This window comes from Streptopelia decaocto, assembly GCF_964273445.1.
Source record: "Streptopelia decaocto genome assembly, chromosome: 3".
Classification (NCBI taxonomy): domain Eukaryota; kingdom Metazoa; phylum Chordata; class Aves; order Columbiformes; family Columbidae; genus Streptopelia; species Streptopelia decaocto.
Window position 1 is genome coordinate 104,456,051 of NC_138656.1, and position 24,213 is coordinate 104,480,263.

At 37.3% G+C, this 24,213-nt stretch overlaps 1 protein-coding gene across 3 annotated transcripts in view; it reads right to left on the reverse strand.

The window, feature by feature from the left end:
* The window catches only part of MBOAT2 (membrane bound glycerophospholipid O-acyltransferase 2), a 99,054-nt gene that overhangs the window by 11,267 nt on the left and 63,574 nt on the right, over window positions 1-24,213 (reverse strand). For all 3 annotated transcript variants that reach the window (XR_014183741.1, XM_082049414.1, XM_082049415.1), the window contains exons 5-10: window positions 23,851-23,906; window positions 14,781-14,835; window positions 13,765-13,948; window positions 7,407-7,599; window positions 3,982-4,085; window positions 3,576-3,640 (exon numbers count right to left, since the gene is read on the reverse strand). Coding sequence is in view for 2 of the 3 variants with exons in the window: in XM_082049414.1 (XP_081905540.1) it covers window positions 3,576-3,640; window positions 3,982-4,085; window positions 7,407-7,599; window positions 13,765-13,948; window positions 14,781-14,835; window positions 23,851-23,906 (657 nt within the window). In the remaining variant the exon portion in view is untranslated. The remainder of the gene's footprint in view (window positions 1-3,575; window positions 3,641-3,981; window positions 4,086-7,406; window positions 7,600-13,764; window positions 13,949-14,780; window positions 14,836-23,850; window positions 23,907-24,213) is intronic.

The following is a 24,213-nucleotide window of genomic DNA, read 5'->3' on the forward strand; positions in this document are numbered from 1 at the left end:
TAGATGTTGTGAATTTTATTGTATGAGGTCCTCAGTGCAGGGTGCCAGCACAGCCCTCTCCTCTTGCCAAGGGGCTTTGCTGACAACGCCCGTTGAGATGAGAACATGAGGCTAAGAAGGGTGGAGGTGCATGCATGTGTGGTACACAAAACTATCTGAGGACATTTGCCCAAAATAGAGCACCTCCAAGAGGAAATCAATATTGGCCAGACGAAACAGTAACCAGGGAATTTCAAAGAGACTTTTGAGATAAAGAATCTTGTCAGCCTAGAAAATACAAAGGCACTAGGAAGATGTGTAACAAGTCAGGGAGACATCTTGGAGCAAAATTCTAGCCATGAAAACCTGACCTGGCAGTGCCAGAAGTCACCCCACCAGCATCACAACCTCTGTCTCAGCCAAGCCAGCATCCTGCCTGGCAGACACCGAGGAGGGGACTGTCAGTGCAGTGGACAATACATGGGGCACATTGTCCCTGCAGCTGCACACGCATGAACTCGTTACAGGTTTTACTAACTGGTGTGTGAATGAGCAGGATGGGGTAGAGCTGGAGCACCCACGTCTCCCCCAGGCAGGGTGCACAAGCAGGGGGCCCACGCTCCCAGAAGGAGGAGTGGGATTGTGTCCCATGGACACGCAGTGGGAGACACAGTTCACATGTGACTGTATGTGCCTGTGCTCTTTTTGAAACTCTTTGGGATTAGTTACAGAAGAACATTTAGAAATGTTTATTAAACCAGAACATTAAACATATACAAAGCGTTACCCGTTCTAGTACTGATATTAATTCTGAATGTATATTTCACTGACTGGTGGTTAATTAGGTCTCATCAATAAATGGCTCCAATCTTTACTTGTTTTAAAATACTTTCACTAAGCAACCTTCCCTTGCAAAGCATTCAGAAGCTAGCAAAACTAAATTAACTAACCAAATTACAGCTATATCAATGCAAGTCAGATAAGATACATACTTGGAAAAAATAATCGGGCTTTAATTTCAGAAAGCGAAAAGCAAGCCTAAACTCCTCCATGGATTTGGCAATAATAAATTGTGTTGAAGTGCTTTCCTTGACAATCCTAAAAGCAAACTAAGTCATCATAACAGGCTGAGAAAATGTATCCAAATATGGGTGCTTCAGGTTATCTCACCCATAATTTGCTCTAGAAGTAGGAAGATGCATTAATTGTTCAACAAGGTACTGCCTTTGGTCTCGTTCTGTACTTTTATTACTAGCTTGGGTGGTAGACTGAGGAGTATGTTTTTCCACCCTGCTTTCCCTTCCTTTTTTGGGGGGGGGTGGGGGGGAGGGGAGCAGGGGGCAGTGTGGAGGAGGTGGTAGCAATGAAGGAGATTGGTGTTGTTTTCTTAACATAGAGCACTAGAATCCAAAATGACCTTGACAGACTTGAATGATGTTCTGAAATCAAGAAGATGGTCCACAGTATAGAACATCTACTAAGAAAAGCAGAAGATAAAAAACAGTCCCCATCCCTGTAACATTACTGAACAAGTGTAGCTGAGTACAACTATGAATCAACAGCATGAAACACTGTGTATCAGCTGAGCGTGAATCAACAGCAGCTTGCTGCTGCAGAACAGACAGATGTGATACTATGATGTATTAGAAAGAGTGTCATCTAAAGGAAAGAAAGGTAGTTCATCCACTCAAACCATTCAACTCTGCCTGTAACATGCCAGGGAAAGGCCTTAGAGGTCTCAGCAGAAATACCATGTCTGCTGTAAGACAACAGGGAGTTTGGAAAGATGCCAGAAGGGAGCAACAAGAGCCACAGGGGGTTCGCAAATATGACCAAAGACAACATGGAATTATGTGCTTTCTTTAGGAAAAAAAAAAGAATGAACAGGCTGAGGGGAAACATAACAGCTTCCCCAGTCAGGAAACATTATGATGATATACATTGTTGATATATGCTACTATGTAAATATCTATTTTAACTTGCATGCTTCTAACAATAATACCTTTGAACTGCTGTATTTATTTAAACATTAAATGTTTATTAAACTTCTTTATGATCTGTAGATCCATTAGCTGTGGTTTACAAGGGGTTCATTTTTACACACAGTTAGGGTTTAAGTCCTGTAATTCTAATGGTTCAGTTTCTCTTCAGAGAGTAGCAGAACAAGAAATGCTGTTTCTGGTGTTTCATGTGAGAAAAATGACTAAGATTTTAGATATTTTTGTAAATAGTAAACAAGTGAAGAATTAAAAGCGGATGTTTAAAATAATACATGAGCTTGTCCTCTATTCAAACTGCTGTAGCATTGCAACTAACCAAATGATTGCTAATACAACAGACACTCTGTACCACTATTATGGTGCTTATTTATAATCATTAAAACAATCTTTTACTTGCAACAAAACCTTAAGAAAATATCCACCCTTATTCCTTTCACTGTGGCAGAATCAATATGGATTCAGACTATCCTCAAAGATTCTTCTACAACTGTTCTTAAAAATATTTATTAAAGGAGATGCTTTAATTTTTCTTGACATCTTCTTTTAATGTCACCCTGAGCAATTGATTTGCATTTTTTCTTTCAATTCTTCACAGAAATGTTACTCTTTTCCAGTAAAAGTTTTCATTTAGAATCGTTCTGTTTAGGAGATTTGAAAGTTTGTTGAAACACAATCTTTTCCTATTAAGTTTTAATACTGACAAACTCCTCTAACTAAATTAAAATGCATTTTTAAATAGCTTACTTGCTTTATTAAATGATACATCCAAATACCTGCAATCATGCAATTCTTCCTTGCTGACTGTCCCAATAATTCTATTGCCTATTAAGACAACTAGAATAATCACATAAAATTCAATTTCCATTTTTAATTTGGTCAGAAGAATATTTAGGGAAGGAATTATGGAAGAAAGAGAATACACTGTAAAGAAATTTTATGGAAGAAACATCCTGTTGCCAGCCATCCTAGAATAAGAGATAAAGTCCCCTGGGTGGTCCCAAGATAGGGGTCTCAGGTAAACTTGCACCTATTGATAAAACATCAACTACACAGAGACTGGGAGAAGGGAAACAGCAGCCGCACACTATTCAATAACACTTTTTTACTTTCAAGTTAACACAAAAAAGCAGTAAAAGCAGAGTGATTTAGATCACTCGGCACTATACCCATTTACTAGACAAGGAAATAAGTGCATCTGAGGGATATTCATTTGCAACTTTTGTTGACAGCACATTGTTTGATATTTGCCATGTGCTAATTACGGAAGGAGTGCAGAAAGTTGTCTCGCAGAATATATGGAAGTTCCTGCATCATTGTGTGGCTAAAAATAATGCAGAGCTTCCACAGGCCAAGATGTACATTTTGTCTGCTGCTCTCAGCAACACGCGCTTTGAATGCTAAGCAAGGAAAAAAGAGAAGTCCTAAAAGTCCTAAATTCAGAGGCTTTAATTCAAGTACTACAAGAAGAATGTTCCATGCAGTTGCTAAACAACTGAGGCTTTGTGGAATTTAGCTTTGAATCTTAAAATTTTCTTCAAATAAATATTTATCTAAGAAACTTCAGTGGAGAAAGGGTTTCCTTGAAGCAATAAATACCTTTTAAGCCAAAGAGCTGTTTGGATATTCCAGTTATCAAGAAACATCTTGAAACTTGTTGAAAACTGTAAAGTAAAAACAAATTAATTACTTCCATATTGTAAAGTGTTACAAAATATTTCAAAATTCTGACACAGAAATTATTTTAAATTAAAAAAACAATTTTGTGATACGTTGAAAAAGGTATTTACCTAACTAGTTAAAATCACAAAATATTTTGGAAGTCAATTCACAAGTAGAACATGTTCAAAACAGCCTCTCTTTTCCATCCTTTCCTAACGACATGTGTGAACATGTCATTTTTTACTTAGAGCACACTATCAAAAAATGTGCAGGAAAATGTACTGAAATGACAAGCAGCTGTCTACATGGACACTTATTTTACTTGAAAGAGCCAGAAACAAACCTCTATTTGCTGGATTCTCAGATTTGATATTAGATCCCAACGTGTAACTCCATTTTTATCATAGCCTCTAAAACCAAACCCTGCTGCATTATTGATTGCATCTGCTGCAATGAAACAAGAAGAAATAAATTACAAACTGCCTGTATTACAAATTGTGCATCACACAACATGTAGTCTGTTCAAAATATTTATCACATTTTATGTCTATTTTTTAATACCGAGGATCACTGTATTAGACACTTGAACAAAAAGAAGATAATCCAAGCAACACAAAAACCTTGTATAAAAGCAAAAGAATGAAAGGTAGCGATATCTACTGCACAGTACAGACGTTCCTTCTCTCTCACAGATTTGCTTGAGCAATCTGACAGAAAAACTCAATGAGATGCATCAAGACTGGTTGTAATGATTTGAGAGAGCAGCTCAGCACCGAGATGCAGGTCTTTGGTCTTCGTTATGCAGAAACAGAGACATTTAAAGCATAAAGACAGAAATTGATTATTGGCTTTCAAGCAGGTGCATGTTCACAGCACCACGCACTGAGCACTGCAAACCCAACAGGAGAAAACAGTCATTTACTAAGCGACACAGCGTTTGTCAGACTCCCACTGACAGCACTAGGCCGCTGTCAACACCACTTTGGAAAGTGAAGTGTTTACAGTGCATGTCAAAGGTCAAATAGTTTGAAGCAAACAATATTTTTTTCCCAGGAGAAAAAGCTGCTACCATCATCTGGGCGATGCAGGAAAATACATGCGATCTCAGGCTGAATAACGCCTGTCACTTCAGTCACTACCTTTGCCACAGCTTTGTTAGCTCAGGCACTGAAATTTCCTCAGCTGTACTCATCAAATTAGGATGGCCACATACAAGGAAACAAGTTGTTTTTTTCCCAAATATTGCCTCTGTTGAGCCAGGTGCTTGGCTGCATGCACCCAAACATGGACGCACCTCCATGAGGCATTAATCCAGTTGCGTATCCATTTACATGGGTAAATAAGTCACCATGGGGAGAAGAACGGGGAATTACTGGAGGGAGTCCAGCAGCAGGCTACAAAGATGAATGGGGCCTGGAGCATCTTATGAGGAGAAATTGAGAGAGCTGGGTCTGTTCAGCCTGTTCAGGGTAGATGTCAAGAGGGTGGGACCAGACCCTCTTGGGTGGGTGCCCAATGATAGGATGAGGGGCAACGGGTACAGAACAAAGCACAGGAGGTTCCATCCTAATATGAGAAACTTCTTTACTTTGAAGGTGCCAGAGCCCTGGAACAGGCTGCCCAGAGAAGTTGTGGACTCTCCTTCTCTGAGACATTCAAGACTCACCTGGACACATTCTGTGCAATCTGTTCTGAGTGAACCTGCTTTAGCAGGTGGGTTGGACTAGATGATCTCCAGAGGTCCCTTCCAACCCCAACCCTTCTGTGATTCTATAATGCCAGCTCCTCTGTCAGGCCACAGGAGGCCCGAGGAACTGGGAGCGAGGCAGGCACAAGGCTCTGCAGAAGCAATACAGATCCAGTCCTCTACTTCCAGGGCATGAGCCCTCTCTGTTAGCTCAAAATTCATCTAAAGTGCTGTAATTAGACTGTCACCTTTTAAATTACAACTAGCAAGGCAACAGAAATTGCTCAGTTTTTATTACCATATTAAAAAGAACTTACTTTATACAACAGCAAGATGTAAGACATTAATATCTTTTGCATTTTCCTTTCTTCTCAACATCTTTTTCAAGACATTAATCCAAAGTGTTTGGAAAGTAAAGGAAACAACTGACTCAAACACTCAAACAGTTCCTTTCCTGAAGTTCAGTTTGTCCAGGTGTCCTCTAGTCTGGAAGAGGGCTCTGTGACATTTCATTTAGTATAGGGTAGTTTATAACATTTTTAATTCCTCATCAATAACCATTTCAAAAAGCATTTTTGAAAGCAATGAAATTTGCTGCTACACATCTGATATCACTGCTGTCAACTTCAAACATTAGATAATAATTTTATGCTCAATTAGAAACAGCTGAATACTTGAACTCCATAATCCCCTTGCTAGCCAGAGTACATAGACTACAGCTAGCGTAAAAACTCATTTTATTTACCAGCATTTTAGTAAATATTCATTTTAAGTGTTTAATTTTATTAACAATTTTTTTCTTAAGTGCCAAGAACATCAATATACAGCTCAAAAGCATAACATCCAGTAAAAACGCATGTAAAACTTCACATTCTACTCATATGATTAGAAGTTTAAATGGGATAAAGTGCAAGGAAGCAGGTAAAAAAAGTTATTTAGCAAACTAAAAGTACAGAATTGATACAGTTTATTTTCTTCAGTATTTTAGTAGAGGAGTGGCCGTTCTATGCTGCTAGCAAGTGGATAAGGAGAAATCTATCTGAAGTATTACAGGCAAAAAAACAACGAAGATTATTCATTTTTCAGATGACTCCTACTCTTTTACAGACGATGATACTGGTGCATAAAAGCACAATGTTCAAAATTATTTCATTCCACAACAAGCTCCAGAATTACCATAGCCAGACAAGCTCAAAGCACTTCATTCACTGACCAGGAATGAAACCAGCAGCTGTAAATGAGTCACGCTGCGCAGCTACACTGAGGCTTCCTTTATTGCATTGTTTCCCACAGATTCTCTCTCCAAAGGGTTATGAAACAAATATGTAAAACTGGAGAGGAGGAGGAAGCTGATGAAATCTGGTTTGTGAGCCACTTCCAAGATGTCAGCTCTTGTGTGTGTTGGGTTTGTTTGGGTGGGTTTTTTTCACATAACACCAAGTGAAAAGCAAAACGTTTTTTAAACTGTATCACCTATTCAGTGACTGGGTGTTCAATTAGAATTTTTAGGAAAAAAGGCTAAAACTGAAGTGTCACCCATCAAATTCATAAAATTTTAATGTGAATGCCATCTACTATGATATATCTGAATTTCAATACATTGATTTTTCTTTCATGTTTGAGTATCCACAGAAATTACTGATAACTAACCACAGAAAGAGGCTTAGAGTAACTTTTCAGATATGCAAAAATCAAAGGGCATATAAAAATTTTAAAAACCCCAGATATTGTACATCTGACTAGTTTTACTACAACTTTTAAAAAGCAAAAAAGCCATTGCTCATTAACACACTATCACTCTCCCAAAACCACCATGTTTTGCTCAGATTTATTCAGGAGACCAATGATCTCATTTGCAACTCAGATACAACACTATGCTTAGATTTATGGTAAGTTTTGTTTCTCAAAAAGACACACCATTCAATATACTTTGACAAAACCTCATAATACTTAAATGTAATAATGTTTTCCTCAGGCCTCAAGAGGGCACTGGCACTTTTTAATACGTGCTTAGTGTGCCTCATCTCAAATGCAACTTAATACATTTTCTTTTACAGAGATATTTGTGCAGATATACTTACCCAAAGTCCATGCAAAATAGTACTTGGGTCTGGCAGCCATAAGAGATACGTATAGGTAGAAAAACCTCACAGGCCACGATGCTGTAGCTCTGAAGTGATCATCAACGTTGTATTCCACAGGCAAAGTTTTTGTAATAGTCATGTGGAAGAGTAAGGACAGTCCACAGATGAGAAGTTTCTGTGCCACGGCTATCTGAAAAGTTCAAGATGGGAGACTTTGTCAGCCTCATTTTTTGTTTATCTTCCGGAAACAAAGGCAAGTTATAATCTTCCTTCCCTATACGGATGTGTATATGTCAACTTTTCAGTAATATATACTACTTCAAAACTTTAAAATAGTTGGTAACACTTTAGAGGGGCTCACGGGATATTGTTACCTTGATTAAGTTGTGAGCACCACTTCTGGCAAACACAGCAAATCCCATCTGACTACAGTGAGTCTCTAAAAACCCTTTTAATAATGGGAACATCTTTTGCAACTCCGTTTTTTTTCCTTATTTCATTGTCAAATTACTGACACAAGTAAGTTGTTACAGCATCATAACACAAAGCATACAATGTAGGACACAATGAGTACAGTTACTGCAGAGATTCCAAAACCAACAGCAAAGCTTCAGTTCACTTTCGGTAATCTTTAGCATAATGCAGTTCAATTGCTGCCCAACCCAATATATTAATCATCTCCGTTAGATTATTACATAATATCTAAATTCTAAACCAACTAGAATACTGAAATAATTTATGAATTTACAGCCAAAATACCTCAGTTCTACATAGACCTGTTTTCCCAACTGGAGCGATCAAGCTACAAAGGGCCAAATGATATGCTCACAGACATGTAAAAATACATTGTTCAGGTAGGGCCTGGACTCGGATTTTCTCGAAATTCAGTTTTTCTATAACCACCACACTACAGAGTATGTATTCTTAAGAAAACATTTCTAAGGTTCTATTATAAAATGCACAGAGCAGTAATGCATGACATTGACTGCTTTAAGCAGCTAGTCTCATCCGCACGCCAAAGTGCAAGTTCTGTGCACGTTTCTAAGGTAATGTACTAACCAAGCACCGACGAAAATCTGAGAACTAATACACTTAAATGTAATTTTCAAGTTTTGAATTACATTTAAACATTAAAATTTTAATTTACATTACAATTCTACAAACGCTAAACTTGGCAAGTAAACAATCAATCGAGCTGTTCTTCTTCGAAGCATCAGAATAAAAAGGTAACCACAATCCTTTTTCTGTCCATCCTGCTTCCATTATACCTGGCCATACTTTTAAAGATAACATCTCGCCTTCAATTAAGAGCGTAGCTTCACACACCTATTTCCAAAATAAAGAGTAATTCTGTTCCATGATACAGAATGGAACATTAAGCGCCCAGCTGAAAACACAGATTTCTGTGAGACACACAGTATCCAAGATTTGCCCAGGCACACAGATGTGGTGCAAACTGATAAAATATTAGACTTGGAAAAGCTGTATAAACGGTGAGAGTAATTTTGGCTATTGCATATTTTTCATGTGGCTCATCTCGGATGATACTTCAGAGATCAGAAAACCCAGCTAATTAAACAAACCAGCTGGATAATTAAGGAGGAAACATCCTATTAACAGATAAAGGTGGTGTTTAAATATTTATTTCTACTTGCTTTCTAATAAACTTCATTTTAATATTTTACTCTATTACAAGAGTTCAAAAAGTGAAGGCTATTAAATTTCTAAAAGCGTTCCTTTGTTTTTCTAGCAGGTATTAATCCATCTCTTTCTTTACCAGAGCAAAGTTCAGTTGGCTTAAACTTCTTAAGGAATTTAAACAGAAATGACTGTTCAGAAAACCAATTATAGTAACATTAATGAATCTTTAATTTGGGTATGCAATATATGATACATGCAAAAGATGGATATTTGTAAATACCAAAAGGCTTCATCCCAAAGTTCTGAAGACAGCTGCAAGGATTTAACGTCAAAGTCTAAACCAGAAATTAAAGTCATGTTCAATTTAAGCATGAGAAATACTATTTATAGGCTGGAAACATTAACAGGCTACTTAAAACATTAATATGCAACTTAAAATATAAGCACAAACATATCAAATATGTGTTTTCCATGTGGAGATCTCTATAAAGACTCAAAATGCATTTTGGCAACTTATAAGTAACACTACTTCTCTTTGAAGGTTTGCTTTTTGCTGCTCTCACTATCTACCAGTTTTTCTATTGGTAAATTGAAATCATTAATCTGCCTATTCAACCCAAAATACACTTGGTAACTCTCCAAGGTTTTTAACTAAATCACGGGTTTTCAAAAACATTTATCTTAATTTTTTAAAATGAACTCATACAGGGTTCTGCCCTAAATTACACTTATTAAAAACTAAACTCTGCAGACTTCAGTTTGTAGTTGTAGCAAAAATACTGTAGGAGGAAGGTGGTTTAATTTACTTACTATGCATTCAACTGAGATATCTCTACACTATTTTTTAGCAGCAACACTTAGATGTAGGGACAAACGCAGCTACATCCAGAAACAACGTGACGAATTTTTTTGATTTTTAAATTATATGAATTCACTCGATAATTATAAATCCCAGAAGCCAAATCAAATATGCTGATACCACTTACAGGGATCAGTATCAGGTATATTGGTGTCCTTAGCAAGCAGTGATGGAGATAATCTCCTGCCATTACAAAAACCAGTTTTGAGACTGGTTTAAACGGTTTCTGGCAGACAATCCAAACACAGGCTGCAACACAAAGCAGCAGTGCTGCCGTCTCCTCACCTTGCCTGCATATTTTTGCTCTTTTCCTTCTAGTGAGTCAGATTAGAAAAGCAAATGAAGTGAAAAAATGTAGCTTTTGAGGGGTTTGCCTTTTTATTTTTTTAAATGACAGATTATTTTCAGACTGGAGCAAATGATCTGAACCAGAGCACGACGCAGCACAATGCGCGTTAGCGCTGCTACACTGAGCAAAGGACCCAGAACCCACAGCCAGCACGTACCGTATTCAGCAAGAGTTTATACTTGGCCTGATCTAAACAGATGATTCAACTACAGCCTGAGGCTTGGCTATAGCACTCCAGTTTCAGATATATTTATATGGAAACAGAAGTCCTTACCTGACACCAAAATAATCTATAGTTCAATTACCTACAGAAAAGCATTTGGTAGAACATTAATTCCCTCCTATTGCTTAATTAACTAGGTTATTGATAAAGCTCTGCTAAGATATAAATGGGTAATCACTCAATTGCAGATGCACAGGAAGGTCGGTCAGTTTTTACAAGGATAAAGTTAACTCATTTAGAACTTCAAAGTTTAATTTCATACACTCTTTAAAGTTTTCAACGTATCAGGTTGAAAAGTAACACCTGGCTATTGTGGAATAACCTAAAAACCGCACTTCGCCAAAATACCTGTTCTGTTAAGGAATTAAAAGAACTCAAAGTGCAGGATAACTGATCTTGCACAACGTAGAACATAGAATTTATTTTACAACAAAAAGGGAGAAAAGCTTGGCTCATTTAGCTTTGATGAACAAAAACTGAGCATATCTGTATAAAAATATCTTATATGGCCAACACTGGGAAGGTAAAAAGGTACTTAAGCTAAAAGACAGTGCCAAGACAAACCCAAATGTGCGTTTATTAGATGGGAATACAATTAGATTGAAAGCTGGATTCTGAATCAGAGAAAGGAGTTCAGGAACAGCTTTCTAGTTGAAGCAGTAAAGGTAAAACAGTCACTGAGGTCAGGAATTTTATAAATATATTATTGTATAAATGTGTATAATATATATAAATATATACCAAAAAGTAGAAAAGGATCTTTTAACCTTTTATTTGAATGAATCTGCTATTCTCCTAGGTTGATAAACAATCAATAAGGAGCTCAATATAATATTGAACTATGTTCAAGTGTATTATTTTAAGGAGGTTAGTACCTCAGGCAAAAATTACAGGTAATTAATTAAGCAAGAACCTTATAACCTGTAGGAAGAGTCTGCATAATAAGCAAGAAAGCAGATATCTGCTGATAGGTATCTTGCATTTTAAGGGTAGCCACAATAAAAAGAAACTTACAAACACAGATATTAATTTCTGAGAGGTGACACCATTTTGAGCACCAACAATTGAGAGCTTGCAAAAAGGCACAATAGGAGGGATATAAGAAATAGGTTTTAATATGTTAACTTGATTCATTCAACATGCAATGAACACGGAAAAAATACTAAACCAAGTTAACATCATGCAGTCAGCACACAGGATAGAGGAGGGGGCTGGCATGAACTACTTTGGTTGTGTAGTTATACTTAACAAGAAATTAAACTTACTGTAACTCAGCTGAAGGGTATTTTTTTCACCTACTACAGTAACGTTTGCTGATCCCCATCACATTTCATTTTTTTGAGTTACCTAACATTTTTTTTCTTGAATATGAGAATCAAGGAACAAATTTAAAGTATTAATATGAAGTTAATGATGTTTAACCATTCTTCTAGAACAAGACAATGAATGCTCTAATTGATGCAGCAAATGCAGTTATATTATATCATCCATATTTCCCCAAAAGCACACAATACTCTCTGGTGTTATAAAATGCAGCCAGATTTCTCTAACACCAGTTGGGAAATGAAGCATCAACAGCATAGAGAGCTCCTCTTTATTTTTATGTCACAAGCTAACGCAGCATAAATCGCAAAAAGTTTCAAGCATCTTGAGAGCAATTCATTTTAAGGAAAACTGCTTACCTGAAAGAAGAATCCATCACAGGTTTACACTGAGTTCTACTGGCTTTGTTCAGATTGCTAGCTAGATTACATGGTAAAAAGCTAGGAAGTCCTGCCAGGCAACCAGTAGATGCGTGTCCAGAAGCACTGATACTGGCAGACTTGCTTAGTTCCATTTATTTGCAATAATTTTACTACAATATTTTTCTGTAAAAATCAGATTGTAGTACATAAGATGTGATGCCTGTGCTGAGTCAACACAATGTTTAAAAACAAAATAATCCTCTGCCATGTTGTCAATTCAACACACCAGTGTTGGACCAAAGGAGTATGAGGTGCTAATCTATGCCAGGAGACAGGAGGTCTCTGTGCCCTTCTCCCTTCCTGAGAAATTGCTCCACAGGACACTTCTAGGAGCTCAGGTACTTAACCAATACAAGGAGAAGTTTAAAATGTTTTCACCCTCCAGCCACTAGTTTACATTCCTGTGGTGCAAGTTACTACAACCACACAAGATGGGTAGAACGGAACGTGCAAAGAGTCCTCATCCACATTCCAAGGATGGAAGTGGCTGGAAATGACACAACTGATTGGGAAGTGCTGCCCATTAGCCCAGCTGTGGGGAAGAGAACATCCAGATGGTAGGACGTGACAAGCAGCTACGCATGGGAGTGCCTTCATCTGCCCCAAAAACAGCTGGGGGCCCACGAGATAAGCAGAAACAGGTAGTTGGTGCTGGAATTAGCAAAAGCCATTGATCTGAAGTGTTCCAGTCAACTCCATGGTAATTCTGCTTTTTATGTGTGGTAATAATTCTGTTAGGCGCACACAAATTTAGAAGTCTGATACACTCCTATTTAAGAAAACATGAAAAGAATGAAAAGATAATATTCAGTACCCAAGCGTTCAACTAATTGGATTAAATTTAAAAAGCAACAAGCTTTGGAAGCTTTTAATTCAGGCCATACAATATCTCTGTAAGGTATGATCAACTAGACTTTCTTCTCTATGTATTTAGTCTCTTTTCCAATATAGAAAACAAAGACAAGAATTATGTTGTATGGATTACTAGCCATAGTTTTATGTCTAGTACATCTTTTATTATGCCTGCAGATCAAAATCCATCTTTTATACATGAATAAAAGCAAGAAAAATGAAACTGTTAGTGTTTTTCAGCTTGTTACAAGTTCATGCTTTGTACTTGCTGCAAGAAGACATTAAAAAACAGTAGAATTTGAGAATGTTCATGGAACTTTAAAGTCTCACCAGCTTTCAAATGACAAAACACAAATTTCGTCCTTACCAGGACTTTTTTAATGCACCGTATATGCTTTGAAGGAAACATGCATGAGCTGTTTTAATTTAAAGATGGCTTTTTACCATATAAGCTTGTTAGGAAGCTCCAATTTAATTTGCTTTTATCCACAAAAGCCAGACTGGAAACCATGGAGAAAACCTGCCTTAAAAAAGCAAGTATTTAACTTTTTGAACAGGGAACTATAGTGTTGATGAACAAACTCCAGATAGAGCTCGAAAGTTACACCTGTAAATGGAGAGTGCAAACCAAGCTTTCCATGCAATGATCATGTAAGCATCGGCACTGCAAGAGTCATACACCTTACATTTGGAGAAGGATCCGTTTGTTCATATTTTGTATCTTCTTTCCCATTTGCTTCAGACTGTTGCAGTTGGTATGATCTGCCTTCAATGAAAGTAATATAGTCTTTGTAAGAGCATAACGGGCCTGCCAGGATACCCATGAAATTACAGTTGTAACTTAAATACTCCAGTAGACTTGGCATGCGTCTGTAATTCAAAGACAAGCAACTTGTGAGATGGAGTGTGCAGTTCTACAGAATTTCCACCGTAGGAAAAGTCATACCCCATGTCATTGCTTAATCTAACTGCAGTAAAAACCACATGCAGAAAAGTAGTTTGTGTGTCTTTCGCAATCACAGCTTAAAACATTCTATACATAGTATTTCCTTCCAATCCACACTGAGCATTTTCAAACAGATCTCCTGAACTCTGGTGCCTCTCTCCTCACTCATTAGAGGTGTTTGGCTGAAGCTGAGCCTGGGGAAGGAGAAGGAAGGGTGTTTCCCTAAGTGCTTGTTCAACTGTTTATGTTTTCTTTTTTTCCCCCTCAATAACTGAATCAGTAAACAAAAGTTTGTGTTAACTGGCAATAATTCCAGTTAAGGAAAATTATTCAAGTCAAGATTGTTTTGCCCAAGACAACATACTATTTTCAAGTCTCCTGAATAAAGAGAGCAGAAAATGTAAGTTAAATACTGAAAAACAGAATTAAACAAGCATGTTCTTTCACCAGCTACTTTATATGTGTACTAAATGTTAACTAGTCTCCCGTCTGTTATGGCATTAATTTGCATAGAACGTATAGAACTCCGAATATTTTTCTTAAAAAAGTATAAAAACCTACTTCTAGTGATATATTCCAGGAAAACAGATGTATGAATTAAGCTACAAATATAAAATACATGGATCTGTTTTACATGAGTTTGTAAACTCTGTCTTGAATGTGAACTGCAGCAATTCCACAGGGCATTAATAAAACACAGAAAACAGCAGCTCCTCCCAGCCCCAAGACCAGACTCTGAGATGTGGGGAAGCCTACCTTACAGCCAAGCACCTCTGGGATGGGGTCAAATCTTCATTTTTCCGAAACATTCCTAGAGAAGAAGACATGAAAATGGAAAAATAAAGAAAAGCTAAACCCCACACGTTAATCAGCATTTTCTTTACTCAGAGCAATCCTCATGCTGCAATGTAATTTTTTATGTCCCCAAGTCATTTCAGAGGTATTATGTCACAGAATATTTTTGGTGGAGTCGGATCAAACAATTCTTACTGTTGACAAAATTACAAACTCTCACATCCTCAGTTATGTCCAACAGTGCCTAATCCTGAAATCACACGGATTTCAGGAAAGCATTAAGAAGGTTGTAATAAGTGTTGACAAATACAATTCCCCTACATTGGTTAAGATTTCAAAGTCTGCAGGTTTTAAAACCCTTTATTCCCAGTCCTGGAGACCAGACAAGTGCCAAACACCTTTCAACATTGCAGTAACCCAGGGATGTTACACTAGTCATTGCACTTTAGACGTATAGTATGAGCACAGCCCAAGACAGAGTTAAGCAGTTCAAAACTTAAGGCAGAGCTGAAGATGCGGCAAGTACAGGCTGTCAACGAGGTCCAGCGAAGCAGGCACAAATGTAAAGGGTGCTCAAATCTTTCACAAGCAATAATGAGAAGCTCTGACCCCTGCTAACAGAAGAGGAACAATCAAGTCCAAGTTCCACAGCAAGACTGAATTTACCTTCTTGCCATATGTGGCACTTTCTGAAATGCTCATGGCCTACCCCTGAAAAACAGGCTTCAAAAGTTGTACTCTCATAAAAGAAGTAAAAAAATATGACCTGCAACACTTGAAATTATTACAAAACACACCAATTCAGGGGCACAGAAGAAGCAGAGCTCCTCCCTTCAGACAGCCCAGGTTTACACAGGCCAGCACTGCTTGCCAAAGTGACTGCTTCAGCTCCTTCTCCAGCCTCTCCACTGCTCCAGACAACAGCACCTGCATCCATTCCCTGCCACCCTGCTATCCCCATTTGCAAGCTGTCTTGGCCATAACAAGCACTAAAAAATATATTTATATGAGCATAGCTTCCTAAAGGAGATGAAGTTTATGGAATCGCACTTCAATTATATTCCTCCCTAGCAGTGGCTAAACCCAACAGCCAACTTCCAAGTTTGATGAAAGAGTAGAGGTAACATAGATATGAAATCCATATGTGCTTTGTGAAAACAGGTGGTTCTATAGAAGATCCTTCTCCACTCACTGAGAGGTTGCCTTCAACCCAACCGCTTGATGCCAGTAAATCCACAGAGGGGAGCCCTAACATTTGATCCAAGTGCAAGGAGAGTTTCCATTGGAGCCAAATTTTTTTTTAGGGAGCCAAATCAGTCAGGTTTAAGACAAAAAAAGATTTTGGGTGGGGGAGAGAAGTCAAATTTTGTTTAATTCTATGACTCATGGAAATACACGTTATCTGAAAGGAAAATAAGTCTCTTGTCTTCACGTGACTCCAGAACTGTGACCTATACACACTTATGACTTTAAAACTACACTTTTAATCTTCAACAAAGCCAACAATACGGAGGGATTAGAACTTGTCATCTCCTCTTCTCAATATGACCTGGAAAAATACCTTCCTTGGTCCTGATCCTTCTCAGTGGAAAGTCATTCCCGTTCATACCCACTCAAGGCAAGAAACTGAAGGACAAAGCATCACCCCTAACCTCATGCAGGCATTTTCTTGTCCCCATCATTATGTTTTCACATCAACTCCTTGGTGCTACAAGCAAAGTTTTCCATGCTGATAACTGTACTGAATAAAAAAATGTGGGAGAAGCATTCTGAAGGTCCTTTAACCTTTAAGGCCACAAGATCACAGTTCTCAGGTAGTCTCTGAATCTTTGAATTTAACACCAACTTAAACCAAAATTTAAAACAAAGACTCCTGTGGATAAATGTAGATCACATGCCATGACTAGGGAAGCAGCCCGTACAGAGCCTTTTGTCTCCCACAGCACATACAATGCAAACTAACTGGAGCAGGAGCCTCCTTCGCTGTTACATTCCATGAGTGTTTTACCCTTAAGTCAGAAAGAGGAAGCCGTCAACAAACGTGTCCAAAGGAACTTGCGTAAAGCCAGACTAACTACTAAATAAAGGTAATGAGTCAAATGGAAGATTTCACGCCTTTATGTGATATGAAATAGGAGAAAAAACCTCAAACCTGAAACAGAGTAATCTAACCACTTAAATATGACCTTTATTTTTGGAAGGGTGAGGAAGAAAGAACTAGCATATTTAAAATGGGTTCAAGTTATGTACATACATACACGAGGAGTCACTTGAGGCCTAAATAACCTGGCGAGCAATACACTTGCTGTCTCAAACATACCACATGCAAGTCTCCATTAATTTTTCATTTCCCTATCTCACTAAGATTTCCCTCCAGTCAGGAGCTTCTTCAAAGTCAGGTCAGTAGCTTTCCTTTTTTTTTCTTTCTTAAATGTCTTCTCAGCTCCTTGAAGGCCCATTTATCATATTTACATAGCACGCAAGAACAAGGAAATCATAAATCTCTGGCTGTGTCACACTCTTGAAAGCTTTCAGGAAGCTACTGTTAACACTTTTTAATTCACAGAAAATGCACACAGAACAGGTACTCTTACATTGACACTTATCTAATATGACATGAACTAATATATATATTCAATATTGCCCAGGCAGTGTATCTGCCCATGGGAACACAGGCCTCATAAATCATAACTGTTCCCTACCTGCTACATGTTGGATATGAGGAAACCACACTTGAGCAGCACGCTGCTGCTAGAGAACTCGGGAGGGTTTGTAACCTTCCTCTGGGATTAGGAGAACTGTTTTCTCCTGTCCTAAATCAGGAGGCTACTGCAATGGCTGCAGCTTTTAGTTGCTACCAAATCACACAGTGGGGACTAGAGAAAATGGGGTTTATTGAACATGTTAGAGAGGTGAAATCATTTTGTCACTCAGCAACTATAAGTCAGTTTTCTCATCTGTAAAGTGGGAAACACTCCTACGTTCCTTCCTCGGTAAAAGAATTTTGTAAATCATTGGTAACAAAATTTATCCCCAGTGGTTTAGATCATGAGGAGGCTGCATCTTTTCATTCCTCCTCAGAAGATCACATCCTAACAGTAACAAAATCAACATCTAAGGTACACATCGATATCCTGCCACATAGGCTTTATTAAAGCTTATTGTGCATACAACTATTATCTCACTACAATAATACAATGCTTACCATCATCATAGTACTACCCCAGCTTTATGGTTAATCTGCTTGAATATATCCACCTTTGTATTTGCATGAAATCTGGCTAATAAGTAACCACTAATAATGCTTCGACATAAGATTATATTACATTAATAATACTTAAACATGGAGATCATATCACAGGCTATGCTGTAATTACAGCAAATTTTAATTTGAGGTTCTGAAATGATCACCAGCTAAGCCCAAATGCATGCTGTTATTAAATTATTTTAAGACCTGAAGAAGACAGACAATAACAGTTTTAGTTGCTACTAGCACATTGGCAGCAACAAAAGCAGACAGACACAGATACCAGCTGAGTAAAATCGCAAACAAACTACAAAAAGCAAGAAAAATCAGAAGTCTTGCTATCCAGAGAGCCGTGCAAGCAAACGTAGGCCCAGAACAACACCTGAAGACTTAGGAGGGGAGAAATACAACATAATTTCTTAAAACACTAATGACATGTACTGTAATCAAAGTGATTTGGTAACTTGTACTGAAACAAGAATGACCATGCTGTCACTAACACAGGAGGAAGCATTTTAAAAATATATATATCTATAGATATAGATCAAGAGACAATTGGAGAGAGAGCATTAAAAAAAAGTCTCCTAGACATAAGAAGAAAGCATTAAGTTACTTAAAAAGAAATTAAAAATACACCCCCATACCATGGCAGTTTCACTGACATAATTAACAGATTAATTAGAAAACAACATTCTTGGTTAAACAACTGCAACTTTTTTTGCTGTATTACCAACATTTATGAAGTGGAACTGGGTCAGGATGACCTATCAAAAATTCTTAAGAGTATGTAGTTCTACATACATAAGCAAACATTTCTCTGTCTCAAGAATTGTTCCATTTTCTCTTGTTTATGTTTTCACAACAGCAATAATCCAAATACACTTTTAAAAATTAATAATAATAATAATAATAATAATAATCGGCCTATTTGAAATCAGAAAGGTACATTGGTAGTTTATGAGGCCTTTATTTTCATAAATGTAACAACATTCTTGACTGACCACCTCTCGCTACAACAAAAAAAAATCCACTTAACTGCAAAAGCTGGCCAAAACACAGTATGTCCCTTTTTTCCATGGGTAATCCTGGTAATTACTTGGTAATCCTGTTCTGGTTTTGTAGGTATTTACTTAAAATAAATTTGAAATATCACATCTAATGTACAGAAATACATAAGCTGGTCAACGCTTCAGTACATCCACATTTCCACCCTTTAAGCCAGAGCAGGCCCAAGTTGCCTGCGAGCCTGTAGAATGATGCAGTGTCTTTCTGCTGAACGTGGAAAGTATTTGCCTTTGAGAAACGTAAAAGGCAGAGAAGCTAGTTAACTAAAAATAAAGAAGAAACATTTATATCAACTAAATCAAGAAACATTCTTCAATACTTCTGACACTATTACATTGTTCAAGAATAGCTAACAAAACCTTTACTACCAACATAATAGCAGGAACTGCAGTTTGGATGGGACTGCTCGTTAGCTGGAAACCAACAAGAAACTTACTTTGTAAAAAAGCATTGTCTTAAAAATATCTCAAGTGTATGGTGCAGTACCACAACCTGATGGGGCAGGTAGGAATAGATAATTAAGACCACAGCAATTAATATAGTGTTTGCACATTAGATTCTCCAACATCACCTTCGTTTCTTTTTTTTTATCTCCTTCCCATTTGCCATGTGTTTCATCCATCTATCGAAGTGTCTTCCCTCTCAGGGGTCATACTAGACATAGACTCAACTTTTATTGTTTTGCAGGAGGAAATAGGGTCTAATAGCCTATTTGGAAATCTTACAACTTTGTAATAGTGCAATAGCAATATGAGGAAAAACAGCATGAAATAATCCAACGACTGTTCCAATAGCCTGCTTTTGAAGCAAAGTAAATGAGACCTAAAATAATGGTGTAAGACTAGCTTCTAACTATGTTTTGCCAATGTATCACTCCAATGAAAAGGTAGAGGTAAAAAAAAACAACCCTCTGAGTTGCATATTCATTGTGCTCCTTTGAGTTTTCACAGTAAATGCAGTACCTTACCAGGTGAGCATCAATGTCAACTCCATTGCTTTTAAAAATGGAGAACACCAGATACATAGGAGGAAATAATTATTACGAAAAAAAAAAACAAGCAGTGTTCCAGGAAAAGCACATTTAAAAATTAGCAACTACAGAGCTGAAACCCAAGATAGGAGAAGGGTACACACAGGAACAAAGAGGGTTTTTTGTGGTCAGAAAGCATGTGAAATAAGCCCCTGGGAACCAAGAAGTAGATGACAAGAAGAGTGTTATGGTTCTGGTTTCTTACCTGTATCTACCCACACATTTTTATGGGCAAGTGTAACATAGTAATACGAAGAAATAATTTGGAAGAATGAGATTTTATGTTTAGTAGATGGCTATTACAGTTTAAAATGACTTTTTCTTTGAAGTTTTATATTACTTCATGTAGATTAGAGAAAAGAAATCCAAACAAGGTTGGAACAAGCTGTGAGAATTTTTTTTTCCCATTAAATATCAAATACCAAGTCTAACATTTCCTAGTTTTGGTGGCTTAATCTCTTGGAGATTTAAAATAAATACATTATGAGCTCCAGAACTTCAGCAGGTTATGAATATAAATATTTGAAGAGAACTAGGACTGAGATTAGGTTAGGACATGGGTCCTTCTTGTAAAAATCTCTGAGTTCATAGCGACTTGCAGCAAATGAGTGAGGCTCTGGGAGGATGAGTGGGTTATTAGCAAAAGAAGCAGAATGCCGTATGAAATTAGGAGCTCCTGAACTCCTCTCCCCTTCTAAACATTTAGTACCTTACAGCTATAGCTGCAAAAGCTTCTCTACTCGCACCATCTCTTAGCTAGAAGTTCCTCGTGCAAGTACAATCCTCCATTTTACAGACCTTCTAAACTGCACCAGCAGAAATGATCCCTCCTTCTAGAGTAACTGCAATGCACCTTTCCTTCTTCAAAATCGGCTAGTTTTAAGTTTGATGAAAAAAAGGTACTCCAGAATATAGGATCTGAAGTACAAAAAAATTTCATTTTCTCCCTTGACTCTGTTTTAGCTTAAAATGTTGCATAAATAAATCTAATTCTTGCCATAATGAATGAATATAGACACAAGCGGTCTCCAAATAATGTAAAAAAAATTCTGCCTTTAAAGTATACACGTGTGTTGCCAAAGATAATCATAAAGAAATACAGAGCAAATCTTAACATACTGGCTACTCATTTCTGGTACTGTTCATTTAAGTAACAAGAAACTGCAAGTAGGCACGAACTATCAAGGATTTAAGTTCAAAATATAAGTCAGAGTATTCCAAAGGCATACCCTAAATTTACTCAGGTATAAATTTGTGATCCACGCAACCTTCTGAAAACTCAGTATTATACAAAAAACTTAAATTAACCCTATGCAACTTGCATAGAATTTTCCTGCTTAAAAAAAAAAAGCCCACAGTAAGTGCACAGGGCTGTAACAGAGGGGTAGTTTTTATTTATTTATGGGATTTTTTTTATTCATGGGGTACCATGCCATCAAGCGTATCCACGTAGCTAGACAGACTCTTCAATATATAGGCATAAATGAGCAGCCTTCCTGATTCCATCAGTGCTCTCCAGGACCTTCAAATATGACACTGCCAGCAGCTGAGCACAAGCAACAAGCTGCCGGGAAAAGATCCAAGTCCAGAAGACTCGCCTTTACCACAAAACCAACATAACTACAGCTAGAGTCTTGAAGCTGACCAAGATCTTCAACACACCAACACCTTTCTTTCAGCTGTTTATTTTCATTACCTCTCCTTGGATGCACTGGCAAAAAATGGGGGTGGGAAATAAAGTAATTTGTGATTAATATAGCCAAACCAATGTGACTAGAGCCTCAGAGTGCCATTAATCATTTAGTATAATGATTTTCAATGTTATCTCCTCCCATCAGTATATCTCAAAGTATTTTCCAGTGGAAGCGTGGACCTTTGTACAGTGAACAAAAGCCCATTGACAGCAGGGTTATTTTCATTAATTTCTCATGACAGACCCCTTCTAAGTCATCTGTGGTTAAAAATCACCACCTTAATACAACCCCAGTTTCTCCTGCACATCTTTTGTAGCATCTCCTGACACCAGACTAGCGGTCACTCCTGAATTCACACTGGTCCCATCAACTTTTGAAAGTCATGTTCAACCTGTGCTCCCATCAACGATGATCATTCAGCTCAAATCAAGGGCTCTACTGAACTGCAAATGCAACTAGGGAGAACTTTTCCAATATATAATCGGCTACTCCCCACAGGCTGACAAATATCCTAGAGGATCTCCGACATGAGAACAAGGAACAAAATGCCAAGAATGCTCAGAATTCAATGATACCTGAAAGAAGTTCTGACAAAAAATAAACTGGGCTTATGAAGAAAATACAAGTTATCTGAGTTAATTAAAACAGGAAAAAAAAGTCTAGTTTAGTTTGTGATGAAAGCTAAGAATAAAGCTGACTGAATGAAACATTTGTTTCAAGATCACCAGGAACACTCACAGGCTTGTCCCATACCACAACTCCACTATTGTGCACCATATCAGCAAATTGAGAATAGCTCCTTCCCCTAGCAAAATAACAGTAAGACGAAGCATTTATCTTTGATATCAGAATTATTGCTTTCTCATAATAAGCTGTTTCCTCTAACTTGTGCACTCTATAATCTAATTGATTATAGCTTGCAAGACTAATAGTTCTGAATATATTTTCTCTGCAAGTTAGACATCAACTTCTTCAACCAACTAGGTATGTCAAGCATTATTTATTTCCATTCATACAAAAATTCTTACAAAAAGATGTTTTCCTGAATTTTCACATTCATGAATGTTGTTGCCTACAGACCTCTCGAGACAGAGTATCATAATGAGAATGGGAAAAAATGAAACACCAAGAGCTAGGATGCAAATGAGACAAAAACATAAACTCCATACATAATGTTACTGAAGAAATTACAGAAAAACAGCTGGTTTGATGCAGGTGTTTGGGGCTACACTCCCAAATCTTCAACTGACAGCTGTAGCTCCAAGTGATCCAAGCTAACTGGTTAGGTTTATTGAATGATCTTTTCAAATTTAAAATGAAAATGACTCCTTTGAATTTAAAGGTAACTAAAAATCTAGATACCCTACTCACAAAAGCCAACATCAGGATTCATTTTTGTCACAACCCAGGGCCCACTTAACTGATGGATAAATCTGACATGAGAAAAGACAGAAACATAATTAGATAATCTGCCCGTTCACACTGATACATTAGCAGTGAGTGCAATTATGATAATAAACTAAATAGGAACATATGCAAAGGTTTTATAAAAATCAATATACACGACACAAACTAGGGTGAGATTAACAGTATTTTAAAATAAGAGGTGTTCCATAACTGAAATTACATGTACTTGTTTCACCAATCTGTCAGCAACAGTGATCTCTGAATTTGGAAATAATTTAGCTGTCAGGATCAACACTCCAGCACAAAGATATGTCAGTGATCTTTGGTCACTGGCCCCAGAAGCGTCATCGGTCTTCTGATAAATAGTGTCTTCTGCACAATGGAAGTACTTCCAGAGCTTTTCTAGCGTCTGAGCAACATTTCTTGGTACTTCCATTAGCTAAGCATCAAGAGAATCAGCTGAGACACAAAAAATTAATATATTTTGTCCTAAAACACAAACTGTCCAAAGTAACTCATTGACTCATGACTAACTTCCCTTAAATTTATTTTGTACAAAAAACTAAATACAGTTTAAAGAAGTCTTACCATCATGAATCTCAAATGCCAAACTAGTGATCTTCTGTGTAATTATCATCATTGGGCTGTTACAAAAAAAAAAGGAAGAAAGAACGATTTAGAAAAAAATTTCAGGTGTTTCTTTCACATGTAAATGTCAAACAAAGTTTATACTAATAGTCCAGGTCAATTACTCTCAACTGGAAGACTTTCAATGCAAGGACAAAATGATTAGTTTTTGGACCTCAAACCATTCCTTAAATGCAATTAATTTAATCCTTAGATATAACATTTGCTAAATGCTGCCTTTTATTGCTGCATTAGGCTCCACCAACACTGGTAAAGTATTTCACTTTTTTAATTCCATAGGTTTTTTTGCTTTTGTTTGTTTGT